The sequence below is a fragment of the Ornithodoros turicata genome, chromosome 8, assembly GCF_037126465.1.
Source record: "Ornithodoros turicata isolate Travis chromosome 8, ASM3712646v1, whole genome shotgun sequence".
NCBI classification, from domain to species: domain Eukaryota; kingdom Metazoa; phylum Arthropoda; class Arachnida; order Ixodida; family Argasidae; genus Ornithodoros; species Ornithodoros turicata.
Genome location: NC_088208.1, coordinates 13,166,717 through 13,192,137, shown reverse-complemented (window position 1 = coordinate 13,192,137; position 25,421 = coordinate 13,166,717). Strand labels below are relative to the sequence as shown.

General features: G+C 46.5%; 2 protein-coding genes across 2 annotated transcripts; both read left to right on the top strand.

Moving 5' to 3' along the window:
• Positions 1 to 21,231: 21,231 nt before the first annotated feature.
• Positions 21,232 to 22,365, top strand: LOC135367521 (zinc finger BED domain-containing protein 6-like). Its single transcript, XM_064600818.1, has one exon. It carries the CDS (start codon positions 21,232 to 21,234, stop codon positions 22,363 to 22,365), a length of 1,134 nt encoding a protein of 377 aa, XP_064456888.1.
• A 9-nt stretch (positions 22,366 to 22,374) lies between these two features.
• LOC135367520 (E3 SUMO-protein ligase ZBED1-like) lies at positions 22,375 to 23,196 on the top strand. Its single transcript, XM_064600817.1, has one exon. It carries the CDS (start codon positions 22,375 to 22,377, stop codon positions 23,194 to 23,196), a length of 822 nt encoding a protein of 273 aa, XP_064456887.1.
• The last annotated feature ends 2,225 nt before the right edge of the window (positions 23,197 to 25,421 follow it).

Sequence of the window (25,421 nt, the reverse complement as noted above, 5' to 3'; positions counted from 1 at the left end):
CGCCACACCCAGTGATTGCCTGTGCCGTCGCAATGGCCTTGTTAGCCATAATGTTACACTTGTAAGCTATCTGGATTTAGCAAATTGGTTGCTATCGGCTTATTAGTCACCGAGTTATCGTGCCACGAAATGCGGCACATTTCGTTACGTCATAAATTTTGACCTCTACTCCCAAAACGATCTCAGAGACCTTTTCACGCCAAAAAGCTTATCCTACATACTACTACTACCCTAAGGGTATGCACACAATTTTTGTCAGGGAAATCTAACAGGGTCGCGGCCTACAGCGCCGGCTGGTTTCGGCTGGAATGGCTGAGGAGGAAACAAAACTGTTAGTGAGAAGGTAAACATTGTGTCCCCAGCATCCGTTTCCTCCATGAGGGCACAATAAAAAAGCACACTGAATGTCGTCGAAACTGTTCACGCGCTTTTGCTATGCGGTGTCCTTAAAAGAAGGAGTGTGCACTGATACGGGTGCCAGAATGAACCGCCAAGAGCTGAAGTGGGGATCCATAACTTCCTCAAAGCTGTCTGGCGCGTGCAGCAGTGATATCGGAATGATCACGTAGGTTCATTTGTGTTGGCTCAGAAGCCCCATTGTACGAAATTAGCCAAACCTGGCCGCCAGATATAGAACATTATGAAGCTGAATGTAAAACTAGAGCGAGGACGGGAGAAATTAATGTTTTAGTGAAGAGTGTGTCTTATGAAACATGGGGGGAATTTTATGCCCAGATTGCCTAACGTTTGTAGGGATACGTGCGTCTATTATTAGTGACACATTGGAAGTTTGGTAGTGCAGAGTTGCACAGAATGAAACACACTGCTCTGTTTGCTTTATTTGTTCACTGTGTTCATTAGTACAGAGTGACTAGTGTTCCATACCACAGATGGATATTCAAGGTGAGCTCTAGCCTGATATTTGCGTAGCGCTAGCTTAAGGTCACACAAAAAAGTGAAAAAGCTGAAAAAAGTGACACTTCAACCAGTCACCGGTAAGTTGCTGACAGCTACAGATACCGGCGAGAGAGTAACTGAGTTAGTTACGGAACTCTACTTGAAATGTGAAGCTAGCCGTACCATGTGGAAGTAACTTATAGTTGCTTTACAGTTACATTTTTAGAAATAGACCACTGTAAAGCCTGCTCCGCACTATTGCGTTTCAATGCGTCCGTCTGCGAAACGACGCAATGCCCTTGCAATGCATAAAAAAAAGGCAAGGTGAGGTCAACACGGCGCCATCCAGGATGGCTTCAAATATGGCTGCCGGTATATCTCTTTACTATCCTCTCTATCTCGTTAGGATAGGACAGAACGGTGGCCGCCGTGCGGTAGACAAATTTGCGTATGAGTAGCTACCACAAATTTTTGGGACACTATCCACCTCACTAAATTTACTTCTACATTTCAAAGGTATCTCGTATGCATGAAAGCAGAAACCGTAGGAAGCAACAGTATCGGCACATTCCAACAGACATTTGTGGTCGACTAAAATAGCTCCATTGGCGCGCATCATTCGCATACGTGTCCCATCCGTTTCGGGTGGTCGCGCGTGCAAGGCCACGGCGTGCGCGCGACGCGAGAGGCCAGAAGCCGAAAAAATGTCGCATGCGTTTCGGGTTTGATCTTCTTTTACGTCACTTCACGTGGTCAGCTGTAAGCCGTTCCTCGCAAAGCAGCGTCGCAAAGGTGCGGACATGAGTTGGAAACCCATGCGTCCGTCACACCAAGACACTGACGGGTGGGAGGCGCAATCGTGTGGACCAGGTTTTTACTCTTAAAAACTCCTCCTGCACTGACCAAGCCCAGTTATATCGCGCTGTGAACGGGACGCATCTCATTGGCTCTAGCAGCTACGGGGTGATCTGAGATCATCCTGACTGCGTGGAATTCCTGGGTGGCGAAATACGGCACGGTATCTCAAGCGTCAACAGAACGACAACGGTGAAGTGACGCATGGGAAATATCTCAGTACATGAGTGGCTTAGTTGCGCAGTTACTGCTGCTGCACGTTGTTTTGTAGGAAAGTAACCAGTTACTGCAAAAAGGTCACTACTAGTAACTTTTTGATGGGCAGGACAGTACAATTTGATGAACTCTTTCATTCAGCTCAGTTAAATCTGAGATACCAGCTTGAGTTTTCTCTTGTTTATTAAGAGTGTACCGTGTTCTGCGACAGCTCAAGCTGAACTTGCTAGGGCTGCTCAGCGCTCGGCTCAAACCACGCTTCCAACGACTCAAACACCATTATGCGTATTCACCAACCGACATAAACCATCGATTTAGTGCCGTCGTGTTTACATCGATCACGTGATCTCTCTCGCTCTGAAGATCTGACCACAACGCATGCGCATTATTCACATTGTCACAAGATGGTTGAGGAAAGGGAGAAAGTAGCAGACGACAAGAAAGACTCCAAGAAGACGAGGTTTAGTTCGATTTTCTTGTTTGTTTCTTGTTTGTTCTGCGCTCTGAGAGAAGTTAGCGGGAGAAAATTCAGATGGCGCTGTATCAATGTTTGTGTTTTGTAATGGAAAGCTCGGAGGGGGACGTATGGCCGAACAAAGGTGCTTCGCGGCGGCGGCGGCGTTTGCGATGCTGTTGAGGAGGCAGCAGAACGTATTCTGGCGATTCTGGCGGACGTGATCGTTGTACGTACATTGGTTAATGTTCGGTAGTCGGTTGTGGCTGCACATATAACTGCAGCGGTCATCGTTTGTGGGGCCTGCGCTGTCAACTACAATAATGAGGATGGTACGTTTTTCGATCGCTGGGGCATTCCAGCAGCGTGTTTTATACATGTTCAAGCCAGGTACCTTGTCGGTGTCCGCAACTTGTGTGCAAGCGCTTCATCACGGTAGGCAATACAAACAAAAAGAAAATAGGTCCAAGAGGGGCCGTTATCCTGCCTCGGACTTTCAAAGGCATCAATTACTGTTGTGGTGTTATGGTTTGATATTCTTTGTAGTGTGTCACAAACTTGCAACGCGTAACAGCACTACTGCGCTTGCTATGCTTCTAAGGGCGCATGCCTCATATGCTGAAGTACAGAAGTTGCAGAAATACAGCAATGTGTCTTACATGTTTACAAGCCTAGTGCAGTGTTCCCAATTACTTGTGTGCAATGGCTTTGTCACGATGCGTGAAATAGACAAGACAAGAAACAACTGGTTTCAAGATTCTGTCACACACATACGGCGGTTGACGGTGGTGAATGTGGTGTTTGCGTGTTGCCATTTGCAATTGTTAATGTGAAGGAAAGTGGTACCCTTGGAAAGTGAGTGCGGGCACTGCGACACGTTTGAGACAGCACCCGTGTGCCTTTGTGTGTGAATGTTGGGTAGAGGGGCTCCTGTTGGCTATGGTCCCCTGTGGTAGTGTAATAGTATGTACAGCACATACCTGCATGTCTACACACAATGTACCTGACGTCTTGTAGAAATCATCATGCACTGAATGGGTTGCTTTGTTTAGCTGGCGAAGATTCATTTTTCAGGATGATTGTCTCTTGAAAAGATAGAACCACTTCACAAAATACAAAGCTCATTGCAACCTAATGTGTATGCTCCTCACATATCACACTAGATAATCTATACAAGGTATTTCAACATGGCAAAAATAAAAGGCTGCACTAATCTCCTTGCAATAAATCGGAAATCAGAGTGAAACTAATCAGAATAAACAACTTATTCAGACTAGATTAACTTAAATACAAATTAGGTTCTCCTTAACTACGGGCACCAAATATCTTGTAAGGCAATCCTTACACATACTTTCATCAGTAGTACTGTGCTAGTCGTTCCAATGGATTTCTCATTTGCGCCTGTGGTTTTGGCCTGTTACAGTAGGTTGCCAAATAGATGACTTACACATAGGCATGTAAAATATGGGAAATATTGATCACAGTACATTACAAAGCAATCTCAGTATCATAATATGCGATATTTAACGGCTCTAAGTTGTTTTAGCAACCGTTGCACCCAGAGGAAATGAATATGCTCCCAGTTTCCTTGAGCACAATCAGTGACAGTGACTTTTGCAGAAGGATGCCTACAAATGAATATAGTTAAGTACCAGAGGATGGACAGACCGAAATGAATGCAGAGGCCCTATTCTCGTCACAGAAACCGACCTCGATTGAATATTTTGCCCGTCATGCCTTCTTCCCTTAAAGACCACTGATAGGCAAAGACACAAAGTAATCAAGGTCGATGACTTTGACGAGAGCAGGGCCCAGCTGTCTACTTGAATATGTTATAATATGCTGGTAGTAACACACACCTGTATACGTTGTGGTTATTGGAATTTTTGACCCCTTCTAGTGTGGTGCGGTCAAAACAGTGAAAAAAAAAAAATATTTGAGCATTGTTAGGCGTTTGAGTATGCTTCTAGAAAAATAGGGACCGCCTGTACTCCTGTTGTGGTATTTCCATAATATCGGAACAAGTAACATGCTCAGACTTCAGTGTTCCGTGTGAGTGCAACAGCATTCATTATCTCCATGCCTCAACACTGTACGCTATTTCCGTCACGGAAGAAGAGGCAGCAACAATATTATTATGATGGTTGGGGAGCGGAAGAAACAAATGGCGCTTTGTAATCAGTTTCATTGCGCCGTTAAGGCAACTGTGGAAACTATACCGACTAACGTGCTGGTTGATATCAGTTAATACTTTATAACTGGTTCGCAGCGATACAACTGTGATCATAAGAGACGCAGGTTGATATCCCCCCATTGTGTGAGAGCCCATTTCTCCGTTTTTCCAATTTTTAACGTGCTATTGCTTGCTGTGCAATGACGGGGGAACTTGTCGTGTGTATTACAGAAGACATAATAATTATAATATAATTATAATTATAATAATATAATTCATAATAAACGCTGTCATCATCTACTCTGTACTCCAAGATGCACTGTGATGTCCCGCCACCAAAAATATCTGACTACCTTCGATCGGCACACGGATTTTATCCAACAGTACATGTTGGTGTCATTCCCTTCAGCGATGTTTTCTGTACGCTGGAGTTCATAATAACGACTGCCGCGTTTTTCGTGTCCTTCGCCACACGTTATCTGTTTACTTTACTCGCGATGCAATTACAACGCTAATTTTGCTTGCTTTTACCAGTTCGACTTCAAATCCTTGCAACCACACCGACCGCAACTACTCTACTAAGATGATTTTTTTTCAGAAATACGTTCACAGCTAAAACTTAAATAAACAAACGTTAAACTACCCCCTCCCCTAGTTCAAGTTCGTCCCATTTAAATGCATGGCATTTAAACCAGCGGTTTTAGGTCGGTCTAAGCTGCAAGAGCTAGTCGTCGATACGGAATATTGGAGGCAAACACTGGTCCCATTGTGAAAAAATTCGCCTGCTGAGAGTTCCTAATAGCCAAACAAAACTTACCCGGAATTTGATGAAAAATTATCCGTGAACCGGAGATTACCGGAGTGAACCGTGAACTCGGAGTGAACCGAGAACCGGTGAACCGGCCTACCGGCCATCGTCGCTTCTGGCAGAAATGCGCATGCGCCGTACACAGAGGTCGCCATGCGCTTCACGACAGCGGCCTTCGACGCACTGTGCGGTCTGCCAGGATTGGCGAGCGAAAGTCACACGTGATCGATTTAAACCCGACGTCACTAAACCGATGGTTTAAGTCAGTTGGTGAATACGGGTACATGTGTGCAAGTCACGTGGTGGTACGACGTCACAAAGAGGTCAAGAATGAACGACTTTTTTGAAGAGTTCACTCAAGTTAATACCCATTAATGAGACTAACACGCACGATAGTAAATTGGAGACCAACCACGCAGGTCAGAATAAGTCAAGATGCTCCACCTCACGTCTATCCTTCTGTCTTCGTCTCAGTGCTGCGGAAAGTCTCGAAATCCTTCACGTCCTTCACGTCACGAGTCCTTCAAGTCAAAAATCCTTCACGTCACGAGTTAAGACGGAACGCAAGCGCAAGCGAACGCCGCCCCCACCAGCTCCTATTGCTGTACAGAGGCGAGAGGCGACGCCATACATATGTACGATACATGCTGTCCATGCAGACAGACACAGGAACGCCCTCCTCTATGCTTATTCCAGAATACTGGCGACAACTGCGTACACCTACGTGGAATTTCCCGAGGCAGGTGAAATAAATGTGGAAAACAGAATGCCAACAACACCACCGTGGACTAACTCCAATTGATGTGTATTTACGTCCGTGACAACTTTGCACTCCATTTAATTTTTGGGAAAACAATTTTATCACTGAGAACTACAGGGACCACATACGTTGTGCCTTTCGCTTTGCTTCGCATTAAAGTCTCGGCTGCGTAATACTTCGTTTTTTGCACGAAAATAAGTGAACTTAACTGGATCCAGCATCTCTAGGGCTTTCAAGGAGAGTTCGCTGCACTGGAAGATGCTCTCCCTGAACGCTGTGATATTCTGAAACAGGAACAAAACAAACCAAAGGCTTAGCCTAGCCTTAATCACGGTGAGTTGGGTGTTTATATTGGTATCTAACGAGCGAATGGAATAATTAAAACTTATTAAATTGGTGCAGTTGGGTGCATTAGTTGGTTTGTACCTTGCATTGTATTAGTGTATTGTATTAGTACATTATATGTATTAGCTTGTACATGTACATTAGTTAGATTTTATAATTCTTTCACAATTCAGGTGCAGTTCAGAAGTAGTTACCGTTCATCGCGTTCAGTTATTTCCAGTGATGAGCTCGTTCATATTGTTTTTGTGTATTGCTTAGAAAACGTTGAGTAAGTTAATTGCAAGCGTTCAAAACTGCACAGGAGGTTTCTAAAGTGCAGAGAAGGAGCGCACTGATTCCGTCGTCGTAGCTGATACTGTAATAAAGGCAAATCGCGGAGAGGCCAACTGTGCCCCACTGCAACGCTAAAACCGTTACCGCTAGAACAGCTAAAGCTGTTTCCGGGAAGAGGGTTGGATGACGTCATACCGGGAAAACAGACGAACGTCCCAGATCGTACATGATTATCCTGTCCACAGATAGCCTTTCTGCATCGGATGTACAGGTCCCAACAAACGACTATGGAACACACGAGCGGCGTACTTCTTGTTCAGCTTGAAACCAGTGGAGTGCAGCTGTAGCTTCCACAGTTTCGCCACGAAAACCACCGCCCCCCTTGACCACGTGATCATCCGTAATGAATCACGACAAAGTAGCCGGAAAACGGCGCTAAAAAGCGCGCGCTGGCTGATCGAACTGCGCATGTGCGCTGCGTATCCTCTCCACACCCTCTCACTCGAATTCTCTCTCCCCCCTCCGTTTCAAGCGCTTCGCCAGGCCATCTGCTAATATTATCGAGAAGCAGAAAATGAAGATCCCGAAGACGAAGGATTGTACATGTACAAATTTATTGACACAGTAAACATATAAACAAGAAGCAACATTTGAATGAAAGTAAATCTACACGGTTATTACAGAATACTGCAGAATAAATAAAGAATAAATAGTGCCGAGCAACAGAAAGCGTGACTATCATATTATACAATCTTTAAGGGAACCTATTAGGTTTGGAGAAAGTAGATATTATTACACACATACATAGCACGTGATGAGTCGCAGAGATGAATCCCAGCGCAACTGTAGAATTTTCAGGGTACAGGGGCCACATGCTCGCGAATCGCAAGGCCACGGACAACTGTCGGCGTCTGAATGAAAGAGAAAAAGAAAAGGAACCTGTTAATGATATGGTCAACCGGAGCAGGGGCAACGTTAATTGGCTTAATGCACTATGTAAGACATGCTAACGTTACGCGCCTAATGACAAAATTCGAGGAGTCTGGCGTACGCGATGCACGCTGTTTTCCTTTTTACGCACACCAGTGTGTTAAACATCAGAGACATTCAAAATAGCGGAACAAAACGCAACAAGTAAAGCCACGCATAATCATCAACCAGATCATGACTGATAACCGGCAGAATGTGATGTAATACGGGACAAGGCGTACCTCCATGCACACAGTTAGGCGAGAGTATTAAACGTCTGATCACTGACATGCATCATACGTTTGTCTGCTTACCTTTCATTCAGCGTTCGTCCATGGCTTGAACATCTTCGAAATCCACGAAACGAAATCACCGTCTGCTCACAAACGTAGACGCCAGCTACACAACGATCAGACGGGTCGGCGCCTCGGAGAAACGAACGCGGCAGAATTCACCGGTTAAATGAGCCTCAGCCAATCATGATCGAGAAAGGTCACGTGGGGGACCGGAGCCAATGGAAAGTAAATAGGAGGAATTTGGCGGGAAATGCCAGCGGCGACACTATTTTCGCGGCGGCGAAACTCGCTAACTGTGCCTCCTCTGTTGAAACCCAGCGGCGAGCGGAAGCGGGCTCGTTCATTCATCCAGAGGGGAGGGCGAGTGCGCTCGTTTACGATGCACCGCCGTAGTTTCGGTATCGCTTGAGTGTGCTCGTGAAATGGTTTGGATAGGTGGCGCTACCCGCGCACTGCTCCACCCGTCCGAACGAATGAAGGCACCCGATTCCGCCTGCCGCTAAAATGTCTCGCTGAAGGAAGACTACGTAGCTGGCGTGTTGGGTAATCTCTTGTCGGGACCTACACCTACAAAATTACTGGTTCGCTTTTGTACAAAATATTGCCACAATTCCATTAACATTTTCTTTGAGAAGGAAGGATATCGAGGTTCGCGTTGCCACCAAACGAGTGGTCCCGTGTGGCTCAAGTCTAGGTGAGATATAAACAGAAGAAAAAAGAACCAGTGTTGTAGTCCCGAAGATAAGACACGTTTGTCGAAAACGCCCATTCCTTGATGATCTTGTTTCGTCTCTACCTGCTGTTTTATCTTCGTTGTCGAGTTCTTCTTCATCACTATAGCTGTGCATCATCATAAGCCTCGGACAAATGTTCTCCGAATGCCGGGTTGTTACGTACTCCAGACACAAACCGATCCCAAGAGGACTACAGTGACGGCAGCTGTACATTGAACACAATATACTGTTTTCGAACCTTACTAATTGCGAGAACGACGGTTCTCATGACTATCCGCGATACGCTTGGATTGATGCTGACGTCGACAACAGCGCCTATATACGACACTCGGCGTTTCGTGCATTGCCCACTCTAAACTCTTTGAGGAATTCAGAAGTAAGGCGCTCGGGGAAAACACGGCAGAAGTACTGTTTGTTTAATGTTACGTCTCAAATATTCCGCGGCTGCAACGAGTTGTGCAGCCGCTTCAAGATGTCCGGAATTTGCCACTGATCGAGAAGATTACATCGGGAGTTAAAGTAACAGTTGCTACTCGTAGCGCTGTATCGAACCTGATCTCACAGAGATGCCATGTTCATTGTCGGGATTGACTGCCCCTAATATGAGACGGAATTATAACAAACCGAACTCGTACAAACCCGAGACCCTTCTCCTCGCTTTCTCAGTCACCAAATCAATTCGTCATCAAGCGCTTCAACCGCTTTTTCTAATCAAATAAAAGCCAATTTTAATGTAATTGTAATCCAACACAATCCAGTTCTAAGCCAAAATCCAGTTCTAATCCAACACAAGCCAATTCTAAGCCACTTGATTGGTCGACCGTAGCTCCGTCCTTTAGACTAATGAGCTCGCTTGGATCCACCCCTTCATGGTGATTGGTCCGCGCCAAGGCCTCTGATCGATGATTTCTCGACCATAGCTACACCCGTTTATGCTAATCGACTGGCTTGGCTCCACCCTGTCACGCAGATTGGTCCACTCCGTCACGCTGATTAGATCGCTGATTGCCTGGTCGTAACTCCGCCACATTTTACTAGCTCTGCCAACTTCACACTAATTGCTCCATTCTAAGTGTACTGATCACTCAATGGCTCTCCACATTTTCTAGACTTCTAAGCCCTCTGACTGGTCCACGCTGAGCTTACTGATTGGCCCTTCACGCTGACTGGTCCATTCTAAGCCTACCGATACATCGCTCAACCCCCTTTTTTGCTAATTGGCTCTGCCTCTTTTTGCTGATTGGTCCATTCTAGAGCTTACTGAACAGTGACTGGCTAGCCTGCATTTGTCGCTTCTGAACCGGTCCGACGTACGCTTCCCCCGGTCTCCCTCGATCTCCCTACGATCTCCCTCCCAACTACCACGCTTCTACCTCCAAGCCACTCATTGGTCACTTCTGCTCATCTCCACTTATCCGCTTATTAGCTTATAATTCTAGCCTGACACAAGCACATTTATTTCACATGATCCACACGAATATCCACCTCGGACAATCTGCTGCTGAACATGAATAAAACAGCTGACATCAACACGGTCCTTGAAGTCAGCCTAGGGCGCATAGTATCTCCTTCCTGCTTCGTACTTTGAGGTGCTAACGAGGACGATGTATAAGCACTGCCCATAGAAAACAAGTACAATTGGCTTCACCCCACGTTGGCACGTCGAGCTCATCCCTGGGAATCTTACTGCGCGAGAATGCGATGCTATGAAGTGAAGCTCAGGAGCGTTTCACTCTACACTAGAATGGGAAAAAAAGATTTCATCTATGATCGAGAAAAGTTGCTATGCGGTGAAACCTAAGAGCGATTTTTTCCAACAGCTCCCCTCAAAATAGTGTACTCACTCTTCTGGGGAACACACACGTAGAAATACGGATTCAAAATGCACTAAACTTGTCATTTTATGGACACATCCATCTCAGAAGAAAACTAGTACCCAGCTTAAGAGAACAGTAAGGATGACATTGACACACAGATTCAATGCATGCACGAACTTCTTACATACACTTTCTGGGCAATGGACGCAGACAGAAAAGGCAGAATATGCAGGAAAAGAAAAGGAACTCTTAGAAAACACGCAAAAAAACTTATGGAACAAAATACTTTTGAAGCATGTCCGATGTAAAAACTACTCCACCTAGACTGCCGCAACATGGGAGCCATCCGTTTTATATCACAGCTCGCTTGTTCTGCATGCTGGAACAAGTTGAGCTTCGTCAAAACTCATGAAACTCATCAAACGATTCATTCCAGTGGTAAACTAAGACGTGTAGCAGATGAACAATATCTATGCCCATGATGTCTCTGAACCAGTATCTCTTTAGGGCTTAGTCGAGATTATGTGATATCTTGAATAGTTTCGCGTCTCCTTGTTCTAGCTCGATTTCATGATATACTTGTAGGATCTCCTCCACAGCATCGTCTACCCTGTCGGTGGAGATGAATCTTTTCACAATGAAAGCTTCAGGGAGCGCCTGTGGTACTGCTTCTTCCAGGATCCAACCGAAAAACGACGTTAGAACATCGAGGACCCTTTGCCCTACTGAAAATACTGTTTTTGATTAGACTTACTCGGCACGTATAAAATCAGAATACCTTTTCTAATTCGGCTGTCAAGTTCCATATGTTGGCTGTCCCGAACGGTAAGCGGTGGGAGCTCGAACTCAACTGGAACACTACTGCTTCAATGGGGAGAGCCCAAATGAGCCGCGCGGTTGAGGAGTTTCACGTTTCTCTTCTGTAGTTTCTTTTCCATTAGATGAAGCTTCAACTTGTTCGAGCATGCAGAACAAGCGAGCTGTGATATAAAACGGATGGCTCCCATGTTGGGGCAGTCGAGATGGAGTAGTTTTCACATCGGATTTGATTTGAAAGTATTTTGTTCCATACGTTTTGTTGCATGTTTTCTAATAGTGTCTTCTTTTTCCTGTGTATTCTACTTTTTTAGACTGTGTCCATTGCCTAGAAAGTGCAGTTGACAAGTTCGTGCATGCGGTGAATCTGTGTACGTCACTGTTACCCTTACTGTTCTCTTAAGCTACTGCGTTGGATGTGTCCATAAAGTGATAAGTTTAGTGCATTTTGAATCTATATTTCTGTGTGTGTGTTCCTCAGAAGGGGCCGTACATTGTTTTGAGGGAGCTGTTGGAAAAAAATCGTTCTCAGGCTTCACTGCATAGAAACTTTTATCGATCATGGATACTGAAACCATTTTTTCCCATTCTGGTGTAGAGAGAAACGCTCCTGAGCATCACTTTATAGCAGGTCCCCCAAGGTCGCCATTTTCCCATGTATTTGTTCCTATCCTGATGCGTGCAATGCCGGAGGCCGCCCTTAGATACCCCATTGTTACCAGACGTTGGCTTGCGTGGATTGTAGCGCGCTAAAGATCCAATTGAAGCACAATCCAAGCCAGGCCAAGTCACTGAAGGAGAAATGGACGACTGCAGCGCCTGCGGCGCCTGGTACGACAGGTACGCTATGTGATGCACGCAGCCGTGCACTAGATCCTTCCGATCGCTCAACACGTTTAAAAACGGGACCAAAAAGTGAAACACGACAGAGAAAGTTGTTATACGCGTTTTATTTGGACATATAAAGACTAGATTCATTCGCAGAAACAACAAAAACATTTTTCCGCTAAACTTAGCGCGCTGAAGTGATCCGGAACGGCAACAGTGGGGTATCTAGTGGCGGCCTTCTTCGTTGCACGCTTTTCTGAGGTGAGTTTGGGGGACCTGCTTTATAGCATCGCATTCTCGCGTAGTAAAATCCCCAGGGATGGGCTTCACCGAAAGCTTACGTGCAATGGTGCAAAGCCAACTTTACTTGTGTTCTATGGCCGGTGTGGGTACATCGTCCTTGTTTGCACTGCGAAGCACAAAGCCGGAAGGAGATGATATGCGCCTTTGGCTGACTTCAGGGCCCGTGTTGATGTAAGCTGTTTTATTCGTGTTCAGCAGCGGTAAAAATTTGTGTGGATCATGTGAAATGAATGTGCTTGGTACACATGTTTCATAGTACACATGTCTGGCTAGAATTATAAACCAATAAGCAGTGATGGCCACTAACTAATTCTACAGTAGCTTAACTGTAACTACGAACCACTTTGTGATGGAGTGGCTTAACTAGTAGTTCAACTACATTTTGGGGGGGGCAGTTAAAACTACTTCTTTAACTACTGCAATGTATTTTAACTACATCTATAGCTACTTAACATTGTCCATCAATACCAGTCCCTTGTAGTGTTGTTGGGAACCGAAATAGTATGAATCACAAGCAGTGAGAATGGTATCTAAAATGTACTCTTGTGGCTACGTCGCTTCATTCACATACAATCGTAAAATTGACTGCTTGTCCCTTGTATATTATGCGCTGAGAAAAGAGCTTGTTTCGGAAATATTTTCTTTGGAGCGAAAGCTGAAGGTACGTACAACATACGACGGACCATGTACGAGATTTACACTCAAAATCCTTCGTGATAGATAAATGCGCCACGTACAAATATTGCGGTGGCTGCTGATTGCGCCACTGTGGACCTTAAGTATTTTCGGTTAGCCACAATGATTGATCATGTAGCCATCCTATGCAGTTATGTGCATACCAGGACGGTAACCAAAGTATTGCGCAGGCCGCTATGATCGTGAAACACAAAGCTTGCGGTGGGATTCTTTCTGCGTCTACGTTATAAACTAAGTTGCAGAATTATTTCACAACAAACGAGGCTTCACCAGACAAGCATTAAAAGTGAATATTTAGTACACATGCACGCACAATTGCTCTGCACCTCCGTTGTCACCAAACAAGGAGCTCAAGGTAAACGTCGGAAGCACAATCGTGCCGTAAAGCTTGTGGCAAAATCGAAAGTAGTTAGCACCTGCAGTAACCTAACTACTGGAGAATCTGCAAGTAGTTGAGAACTACTTTTTAACTACAATCAGGTAGTTTAACTACATGTAGTTAACTACTGGACATTACTGTCAATAAGTAGACGGGTAGAGATGAGTGGAAGTAACCAATGAGTGGCTTGCAACCAGGAGGATAGAAGTTCGGAGGGAGACGAGTGAGCAGCCCACGACTAGAAGCATGGACCAATAGCAGCTGGGACTAGAGGTGAGTGACCAATGAGTGGCATGCAGTTGAAGTCTACCAGCCAATGAGAGAGCTCTAGAGATGTGTGGCAGTCTTTCTAGCTAGAAGCATGAACCAATGAGCAGTTGCGTAGAAAGCTCCAATAACCCTGCTAGACTTATCTTACCTAGAGATGAGCGGAAGTACCCAATGAGTGGCTTGCATGTTGATGTATCAATAGCAGTTGGAGTCTTCCAGGCTATGAGGGAACTTAGAAATCTAGATAGTGGTGGCGAGAATGCAAACTCGCCGTGGCTGGCCACCTCAGGTGACTGGCTAGAAGTATGAAGCAATAAGTAGTTGGGTAGACATCAGCAACAGATCAGAGGCTCGCAGTTAGATGGGCCAACAAGTGGTTGGGAGTGGAAGTGACCAATGAGTCGCTTGCAGTTACATGGACCAATAGCAGTTGGAGTCTAGCAACCTATGAAGGACCTGCGTGGAAGTGACTGGCTAGAATAACCAATGAGCAGTTGGATGAGTGGCTTGATAGAATTATGGACGAATGAGCCATGAGTTACCAATGATCTCTATGATGCAACTGGACCAGTGACCATCCTGTGAGTGCACTCAGCTGGACCAATAGCAGGAGGCTAAATCAATTGCTCTCCATATTTTTTTTTCTTTTCCAATCCAATTGCTGCAGTTGTACCAAATAAAGTTTGAAATCTATTTTGTTGTGTCTAGTCTGAAGATGCTGCACAGCGGACTGGGTAGTTCTTGGACCGGTCGGACCGGCTCAGGAGCTACAAATGAGGGCTTGCCAATCACTGTCCAGTAGGCTTAGAATGGACCAATCAGCATGAAGGGCCAATCAGTAGTGTTAGCGTGGACCAACCAAAAAGCTTAGAAGTCTAGAAAAGATGCGTATACGAAGAGGGGAGTCAAGTCCTGTAGATCACATAAACAAAATACAGAAGCCGACACTGAAGAAGTCTAGAAAAGAAAAAGTCCAGATTGTTCACTGATCAGTATGCTTAGAATAGAGCAATCAGCAAAAAGTGGGCGGAACTAGTAAAAACGGAGGAGCTACAATCAGCGATCAGTAGGCGTGGTGTGGACCAATTAGCATGAAGGGGTGGAGCCAAGCCAGCTCATTAGCAGAGAGGGGTGGGGCTAAGGCCGACCAATGAGAATGCTTAGAATTGGCCTTGTGTTGGATGAGAGCTGGATAGTGTTGGACAGAATTGGCTTCTATTAGATTAGAGAAACCTCTTGGCTATAGGACTTCCAGTTATACTACTTCTCTAGTATACAGTTGTCATTGACCTCACGTGAGTTGAAAACTGCCTAATTACTCAATGGTTTTAATCCTGGAAGATAAGAAGGAGAAATGTATCAAGTGAAAGATACCACATGGACAGCCTGGAACAGACATGCAATTTTGCAGTCTTCATGATCTTCTGGCACATTTTCAACACCGAACAAACAAATAAGACATTGGTTGCGCTACAATGGCGTTGTTGGCGCTTCTAAACCTCTCTTACTGGAGCATATGTTTGTTGTAACAATTTCGACGTCTTCAATCTGTCAATGTGTCATGTCGTCAGTTCTTACCTGTTGTAGCCCGTCAGCCAAGACGTAGCACATGCGGATTCCCGCACACATTCTGTTTGCTTCCTAATGATAATAATGACAACGAATGAAATCGTAAACACAAAAACAGAAAACAATGTCAATCCTGATGCATCTTAAGGCTCATTCACACATGCGTTTCTTGAGATGCGACGCGTTTCCAGAAGCTTTTCGAGAGCTGTTTCGAGCAGCATATCTATATTTATACATCTATATCTATATGTCTATATTTGCTATAAAAAGGCAATGAGAGCACTATAGATCTCGCTTTTGAAGTGTTGTTATACGTTCCAGGCGGACATCCTGTCGAAGAAAGTATGCAACTACAAGGTGACTAATTACCTAAAACTCATCAATTAACTCTTGCAACACGGGATTTCATGCAAACGCGAGTCCCAGCAGCTCAATCAGCCAATCGGTGATGCTAACAAACAAAATTTTCTGATAACAGCAGAATGAGAGACTGTCTTAGTTGAAAGGTATTCCAGGTTTAAAAATCCCGAAACACGCGCGTTGTTTAAAATATCTACTCCCGAACTTTGGTACGCAAACGAGCGCAAACCGAAACCGCGGCGACCAGGAACGCAACGAGTACACCCCTCATTTCATGTCAGAGGGTCACGTGACTTGGGGTACGTGGAGATGATTGGAGTTGGTGCCGATCTGCTGGCCAGATCAACCGCTTTCCGTCCCAGGTAAGCCTGCATGTCACGTCAAGATCGGGAGGGACCAGGGTTCGAATCCCGATGCTGATTGTGCTGTCTGGGCTTTTTCCTGTGGTTTCCTCACACGCTTTCAGACATATGTCGGCACAGTTCCCTTAGAAGTCTGCCCAGGACGCACATTCCCCCAGGGCGTCTGTCGTGACGTTGCCCACCCATTTGAGGCCGGCAACGGCCAGCCCTTTCAGCACCACCACCTCCGTTAGCGAAGGCGATGCGCTCATGACACCTTTTTCGTTTCGGCTCATTTGCTCATCTGAATTTGAAAATGGAATGAATTTCAACAACGATTGTTTCCCATGCTGTTATTTCGCATTTGCCCGTAATTTCCTAATCAAAGAAGTAATTAATGAATTTTAGGTAATTAGTCATCCTGTAGTTACATACTTTCGTCCAGAGCCTATCCGTCTGGCCGTAGAACTCAACTTCAAAATGGCATCTATGCTGCTCTCGTAACGTTTCTATATAAGATCAGTCCCGATAAAAAAATCGGTATCGTGACACGTATGTCATTCCGACGGCTGATGATGCAAGCAGAAATGGTTCACAGTGAAAATATGAACGGAGCGACAGAAGTGTCGGTACCATCTTGACGTAGCAACAACAACGAAACGCGTTTGCATGCTGGCCGCTCGGCCAAGTGTAATCGGCTCCTCTCGACCGAGCCGCGAACACGGAGGCGGCACAGCTTTTTGAAACACATGTGCGAACGAGCCTTAAGTGCTTGTACATTATAGCATCGACATAACAGTAAAACTGAACAAAGCCATTGAATGAAGCTTGACAATGAACCGATGAAATAGTTAGTACCACAAAACGAGAGAAAATAATGCAAATGAAACCTTATCTAGCGTATTTACATTCCTAAGAAAGCGACAATGAAAAGTATTGGGTTCAGTTCACTAACAAAGTTCCAAGTGGTAATAGTTGATAATCTTATTTCCTGGGTATCGACGTCAATTGACAAGCCTTAGCATGAAAATACTGCTATGTTAGTGGTGTGACTCAATATTTATAATAATTTTTGTACATTCAGTAACTAAGTTATCTGCATCAACAAACTACACATGTGTAGCTGTTGACACAGCGAACTTTTGTAGGTTTTAGATGAAATTGGCCACTTCTCCAATATGCCTGTTGAGAATCTATGGACTTAATGTCGCTATTTTGTCGCCGATGCTGTCTGCATGTGGTCCCCACACAGAGGCATGCCCTCTACTCTATCTTTGCTATCCTACTGGCATCAATATTATGCAACAAGCGACATGCCCTGCACTGTGGTCCAAGCTTCAATTTGACAGTTGCACTCAATTCGTGCTTGATATGGCTATGTTGCTTGCCAGGCTTGTCTATTTTGCATGAACATTACAGTTTTCCAAGTATTAAACCATTCAAAGGATGTGGGCAGAGTTTGCTATTTGAACCCATCGTTTTTCTCTTATTTTCTATCTGTCTTGGCGTGCATGTTTCCATCAGTGCCAAAATCAAGCCGCTTTTACTTTTTGTCATGACACCTGTTGCAGACCTGTTGCATGGCACCTGACTTAATGCAGCATGCTTATCAGATGGGGTTCCAGTCGCTTTCAAAACTATACTGCCATTTTATTCCTCTTGGACCACTGAATAAAGTATCGAAAATTCCACGCGAAATAGCCGCGTAGATAGAGAGCTACTCAACAGAATACATGAGAAGAGCACACGACTGATATTGAGAGTATGCCGCAATTCCCTCTCTGCAAAAATGACAAAACGTCACCCCCTAAGAACCAATGAGGGCGCGACCTTGAGTAAAGGAATGCCGCGGCCGTGCGGGCGTCTCGTAGAGCAAAGGCTAGTTCACACATACGGCAACTGCAGGGACGGCGAGCGATAACGGCAAGCTGACGTGACGCAGTCGCTTGTCGCCATTGACCACATTGCCTTTTTTCCCACCGTGGTCGCGTGCTTTCCCGAACGACACGAGTTCATTATCATATCTTCTTCTCTTACCTCTCGTCCATGGCTAAACACGCTACGCTACGCTCCGGCAGTTCGAATGCACAACGGCCATTGCTCGATGGAGAGTGGGCGAGGTCACGGCACCGCAGAAGTTGAACATGTCTCCACTTCATTTTGCCGCGGAGGCCATTGCATCATCACGACGGCAAGGAAACCGCATGATTTGCCGTGCCGTCCACGGTCGCCCTCCATCAGTGCCATATATATGAACCAGCCTTTACGGGGCGCCTCGATGGCGCCATTGTTCCTCTGAGCTCCGCCCTCTCCCTCCTTTGCTTAGAGAGCGACGTCACGCCACCGGAGCTTCTGTGGGCTTTAGAATTCGTTTATTTAATAGTGAAGCACTTTTCGGACAAAAAGAAGCCGAGAACACTGTCGGCCGCTGCGGTACATAATCCCAAGCAGCACACAATATTGGACCCATATTGGCTGGTCATTGGCGATACGGGTCCAATATGGGACCCGTTTCGCCAAGATTTTCCCCATATTGGCTGAAAATGGGCAATATGGGCCCCATATTGCCCCATGGGCCCCATATTGCCCAGTTTCAGCCAATATGGGGAAAATCCTGGCAATATGGGCCCCATATTGCCCACTTTGAGCCAATATTGGGAAAATCTAGGGAATATGGGCCCCATATTGCACGCGTACACCCCATATTGACTGAACAGGGTACGTAGCCCTGTTGCACAAATGCCCAAGCAGCACGGCAAGATTGAACGTTGAAGCGTATGGAATACCCTATTCACTACATCGTTACATTCAACAACTTCCCGCAGATGATACACATTGTTCGAAACAGTCAACGTACTTGGCATTCCCAACGTAAAGTTCGCTAGAGTTCGACACCTCAACATTCCACGTCTTGAAAGTCGCCGCCATCTTCCTTCGCGATGCCAATGCCAATCGGTCGAGCCGACTGTGAGCAAGCGAGTTGTTTGAGCGTAATCACGCGTCCTACAACTAATGCGCATGCGCGACAGCCCGAACGGACGTTTCATAGGGCTAAAATGTCGCTGGGTGCTGTAATGGTAACGAAATTGCGGCAGGTCAAGTAAAAAACACAATGTTTGACAAGAAGGGATGGCTATTCTGTAAAGTTAGGTGATTTCAAGTTGCTGCAAGCAGTGTAAATTGCTCTGGCGTGTGTCCGTCACCGCCACGAAAGTGTTTCGCTACTTTGTATTCTCGGAGCGGGTGTGGAAATTGTTAGTCCACAGAATATTGCGATCCCAATGAAGGCGTCTGAGGGATCTTAGGTAGTGATGGGAAGTCCGACTCATTTTGGTGAACCGGCTCATTTCGATCAGTTCACTTTACTGATTCGTTCAAATGATTCGTTCATGAACCAGTGACGTCACAGCTTTTTTTTACGTCATACTGGTATTGCAGCTCATGAGCACATCGTGGCTGCTGTCTGCTGGAATGCGGGCTCACCGGTGACAGCTGTGTCAGTGAAAGCTTTCGTCGTCGGACGCGCTACGCCGCGTCCCTCAATGCTTGACATGACACGACCACATAAAACGGTAAAAGAAGGAATACCTACCGCCTGAGACGTCCTTCCATCCCGTGCACAAGGAGTCCACAGCTCCCAAATCACATCAACGCATGAACAGCGAGCCAACTCATAAAGCCACAGCGGCCACAGCACACCAATGCCCCAGCGAGCCCAACAACGAAGAGACGACACATACACACGAGCACAGGAGCCTACTGCATCCAAAAACATTTCTCAACAAACAACTCAAAGAGCGCCACCGCTACAACCCCGTTCACTATAGTTCTCCGATCTCGTTGCGCTCTGTCCAACTTGGTCCAACTCTGACTCAGCCATTCAGCTAATCAGTTCTCTCACTCCCGAACCACACGAACACTGATCATGAAGCGGAGAGCATCACAGTCACACCCACAGGGATTGAAAGCATGGCGGTTCCCGTGATCGGCGGCCAAACAGACAAGCGGTTGGTGCTCGTGTGGATCATCTCAGGACCTCTTTCAGCCTTGATTGTTGGTTTTATTTAGTATACTTCCGATTAAACACGTTCTACATGCGCTAATTATGCAGCCTCCGTTGTGAAACGTGAGACGACGTGTGGGGCGGCAAATGCTTGTCCTCCTGACAAATCGTTTCACTGCACTACCTGATATTCCCAGGAAGCACACATAGGTTTGTTCTCTTCCGTACGAAACGTGCACGAACGACATGGCTCGAAATCCACGACAATTCTCTGCAGACGTGACGATGCTTTGGCATTCGTGTGCTTGTACGGCCTCGCTCTGTCGAGGGCTTCATCTGCGAGGTGCGTCGAAAACAGAGTGGAATACTGTCGCGGCAACCCAGCATCACCGTCGATTACATGTATCCAATCAATCGCAGCAAGTGATCTCAAAACAGCAAGGCAGGTGTTGTCGACCGACAGTCAAGACACACGATCCGATGCTAACCTGATGTTTCTAGCCAGACATCGGACGACGAAATGCACTTCACTGAAACGTCCAGAGATCACTGCATCCCAAAGAGCAGCATTCCACCATCACCACATCACCACGCGAGCAAACACAGACCAGAACAAAACCACGCCGCTGCAGACGGTGGCGATGTCCCGGTAAAAACAAAAGGCATCGCTGGTTGGACGAGCAGGCGACGGTTCGAACGACAGTTCTCTGTGGTACCCCGGAAACGGCGATGAGTCGGACTATCCGACAATCTCGACTCTCGAACCTGGAAAGTGCAAACGAATCTCGTGAACTGTACGCCTGTATGCGCTGTCCTCCCACTGGCCGCGTGCACGGCGCCAGAGTGGCGAGTGGAGAGATCAAGAAGCGTCTCCTGGCGCTCGCCGGCGTTCAAAGAGTTAAAGGTCCGATCTGCGATTTGACTGTTGTCTTTCATCCTCATGTCACTTTGATGCTGTCTTGACTTCGTTGTAAGACATTTCACGTCTTCCTGGATCAAGCATCCCTCTCACTGCTGCCTGGAATCCGTTAGCCAAAACCGATTGTCCGCGCTCTCTCACTTTTGCAACATGGCACAGGCACACCAAGGACGTGGTCCGTCACGAAAGCGAAGTGCAATTTGGACCCTCTTTTCCGTTCCCGAAGGCGAAACTGCAAAGTGCAACTTTTGTGGAAATGCTCTTTCCTACCGTGGAGGAGCAACGGCAAATTTGTGGCGGCATGTCCGAGTCAAGCACCCTGGCGCATCTCTCCTGCGCTCGAACCCGGTCCTGGGGGCATCGCAACAACAAGGTAACGATGAGGTTGTTGACGACCCAGTGGAACCCTCACACCCTTCTCCGAATGAATCCGGTGCCCGACCTTCGGTTCCTTCGGGACTGTCATCTTTATCCTTGTCGGCACCGTCCACTTCAGGACAGTCCGCTCCTCCACGTCCCCTACCTGTTGCCCGAGGACACCGATGGGAAACCCAGCAGCAAGCTACAATTTCTCACTACATGAATAGACCGCTGACACTCAGTAAGACGGCAAAGCTAGACGAACAGCTGGTCAAACTTATTGTCAAGGAGTATCACCCATTCTCCCTTGTCGAGGGTGAGCAGTTTAAGCAGTTTGTCTACGCGCTAAATCCAAATTACCGGCTACCAACGAGGAAAACGCTGTCGTCGACCCTCCTTCCACAACAGCATGCAAAGGTGGCGGAGCAGGTAAGAATGCATTTACGAAGCGCAACGGCAGTTTGCTTAACGACAGATGGTTGGACGTCAATGACAAACGAAAGTTACATTGGACTGACTGCACACTTCATCGACGAAAACTGTGAGATGAAGTCATACCTTCTGGACTGTTTCTCTTATAATGAGCGCCACACCGCTGAAAATATCGCAAGTGAACTACAGAGAGTGGTGACAGAGTGGGACATCCAGAACAAGATTTGCGCTGCAGTAAGCGATAGTGCGGCCAATGTCACTGCTGCAATTCGTGCGTGTGGTTGGCGTCACAATCCGTGCTTCGCACACGTGCTAAACTTGGTCGTGCAAGCCGGCGTACGGGAAATAAGTAGCGTACAAGCAAAAGTGAAGGCTATAGTTCGCTTTTTTAAGCACAGCTCGCATGGATTGGCAAGGCTACAAGCAATCCAGCAACAAATGGGAATGACGTTGCTTAAGTTGAAACAAGACGTTCCCACCCGTTGGAAGTAGACGTACGAAATGTTTTCAAGGATAGTGCATTTGAAGGATGCAGTGCTATCCACTCTGGCCATCTTAGACGCGAGTGTTGAACAGCTGTCTCAAACGGAATGGACAGTCATAGAGAAATCATGCGACATCCTGAAGCCATTCTTGGCGGTGACTACCGAGATGAGCAGTGAAAAAACTATGACGGTGTCAAAAATAATACTGCTTGCCCGAGCACTCATTACCCACGTGGATAACGCCAAGAAAGACCCCAGCCTGCCGGAAGACTGCAAAAAAATGGTGAAAGTGCTTTCGGAGCAACTGGCAAAGCGATTCGGAGATGTAGAGGTAACAAGGCTTCTAGCAGAAGCAACCGCTATGGATCCCCGCTTTAGGAGACACGGATTCCAGCGAGAGACCGCATTCGAGATTGCCTACCACTCGCTGTCGGCACAGGCAACAGCAGTGGAAGTCCCCCAGGACTACAGCGATGCACCTGCGGACCAGTCCCGGGCGCAAGATCCAGAAGATCCGCTATGGTACGAATTCGACACAACCATGTCACTCGTACTGACCTGCGCGAACCCTACAGCGGCTGGTATACTCGAGCTCGACAAGTATCTGCAGGAGCCACCACTTGAGAGGAAACAGAACCCCCTCACTTGGTGGAGGGAAAGGCAGCACGTCTACCCACGCCTTTTTAAGATAATGAAAAGCAAATTGTGCGTTGTGGCAACGTCTGTGCCATGTGAGAGGATCTTTTCTAAGGCCGGACAAATTGTTACAGAAAGAAGGAACCGGATAGCACACAGCAAGGTGTCCAAAGTGCTGTTTCTTAACGCAAACATGCAGTAGGATCATACGCGTATCACCTTTATGTGCGGAAGTTGTTTTACATATTTTGCCGAAGAACACTTGTCCAGCAATGTAAAAATATTGTGCTTTGTGTTTGTACGCGACGTAGACTGGTCGTTTTTATGTTTTCAAAGTTCTAGGCACGTTCGTTTTCCATTCTCCGGGATCAAATAAAAACTTTATTTTCTGAATAACGCGTCCAGTCCCGAGTGGCTCGAGACTAACATCTCCATTTTTTTTTTCCTTTTTACAAATCAATCAACACGCAGAGCAGAGTGATGCATATTGCGCTGATCAACACGAAGAAAACAAGACCACACGGGCAAACCGCAGTTGTGCACGCTGACGAGCATTAGACAGCACACCCTCTGAAGTGAACGAAGTCCCGTCCACCTATATTCAACAAGGAGAGGACGGGATGAACAAGCACAGGAAGCCCTGCCACACGCGCACACACAGACTACAAAAAGAAACACACACAGTGGTCCTGTATTGCAAGTCATCCAAAAACCCATTAGTGTGAGCCTTTGAGGTCAACTAGCCACGGCGGCACGACAAGGCGCCCTCCGTCATACGGCGATATGACAGCGGCAGAGCGAGAGCCACGACTGCAAACAACAAACGGCGTTGTGGAGCCTCTCTGAACCGAACAGCGCAGCAACTACACACTACTACACCGCACACTGCAGCTTCGATACCCCTTTCTCACTCCTGGCCTCCAGCTCGTTCTCCCTCCCGGCGATTCAGCATTCAGCTGCTTAGTTCGTCAGTTCACCGACTCTCGATTCCTTCGAACTCTCTCGGTACGAACGAAACACCCGCGCCCCCGCGCCTCCATGGGTCTCTCCCTCACCTTACGAACCTCTTTACGAACTTGTTCCACTATGAAAGATGAAAGTCACTGAAAAGGTTAGCCAGCTGTAGGGATCGAACCCACATCTTCTGGATTACCGGATATCAGTTCCTCTCTTGTTCCACTGATTCCTGATTCCCTCAACAGTACGACAGTACGCCCTCCCCGCCGCCTCCGCCACGTCCAGCATTCGAGTAGGCAACAACGTCCACAGGTGGCGCGACGGCCAAGAAGCAGCCGCTGTCGCCGCTGTTTTTATGCATGTTCGTGCTTGTTATGGCGATTGTGGATGTGGTCTTACAGGGTGAGCTGGTGAACTGTTGAACTGAGAGTTGTGTGATCGAAGAATCGACACCCACAGTTCAGTCCGGTGATTCGTTCACTGTGATCGAATCATTCGCGATTGACACATCACTAATCTTAGGTATTGGCAGTTCTGTGGGACTGCTTGTGATCTTCAGCGCGGGCGTAGCACCTGTTCTTAGTTTTTTTTTGTGTGTGTTTTGGCAATGCCGTGTTTCTTTCCTTTTTTTCGTTCTTTTTTTTTGAAGTGATGTGAACGTGGATCAATTAGATCCGCAGAAATAAAAAAGCACAAATCATACAAAAGTAGTGAATATTATACAGCATAATGCTTTATTATTACACGGGCTACCCGTAGGTGTTATCACAGAAATATTGGCAATATTGGCGCAAAATGGGCTTGCCAATATGGGCAGCCCATATTGGTCCAATATGGAGCCTGGTTGCACTCCCCATATTGGTCCAATATTGGCAATCTTGGCAGCCCATATGGGTCCAATATTGGACCAATATTGGCATGCTGCTTGGGATGGTATTGGTTTCATCGATCAGTTTCCGGGTGCCGCCATTCAGGTTCAGCCAAGGTTCCAAGGTTCAGCTCCCAGCAGTGGCTGAACCTTGAGCTGCCTTGGACAGCTTTTCTGAATCTCTTCTTGGGATAAAGACGTCTAAGGAACATATTAGTCAGACATACCCGAATCACTTTTGGTCGTACGTTTAGATCCATGATGTGTCCCTTGCAAGCCCATAAGGATTGCGTGGTGATGCGTCCAAGACGAGCAGTATCAACAGGGTCTTTACAGAAAAAACAACCAGGAATGAGTTGCTGGTGCACCATTTACAGATTTTAGCGCTTTTGCTGCGAAATATTCGAGAAGTAGTTCTCCGTCCTTGTGCATAAATATGCACTAAAAAGTACCAAAATATGCGTGCAACTATGCACTGAAAATCTTGGAAAGTTGCAGTGAAAGATGCAGTTTCGTCATGGCTTTGAGTTCGGCACTGCATCATGACGACTAAAATGCTAACGCCGCCCGTCTTCGTAATGGTAATGTGCTGAAGGTGAAGT

Excerpts from the sequence above, each read along its gene's own strand:
- LOC135367521 (XM_064600818.1), top strand. The coding sequence starts at position 21,232 with ATGGCACAGGCACACCAAGGACGTGGTCCGTCACGAAAGCGAAGTGCA.
- LOC135367520 (XM_064600817.1), top strand. The coding sequence starts at position 22,375 with ATGTTTTCAAGGATAGTGCATTTGAAGGATGCAGTGCTATCCACTCTG.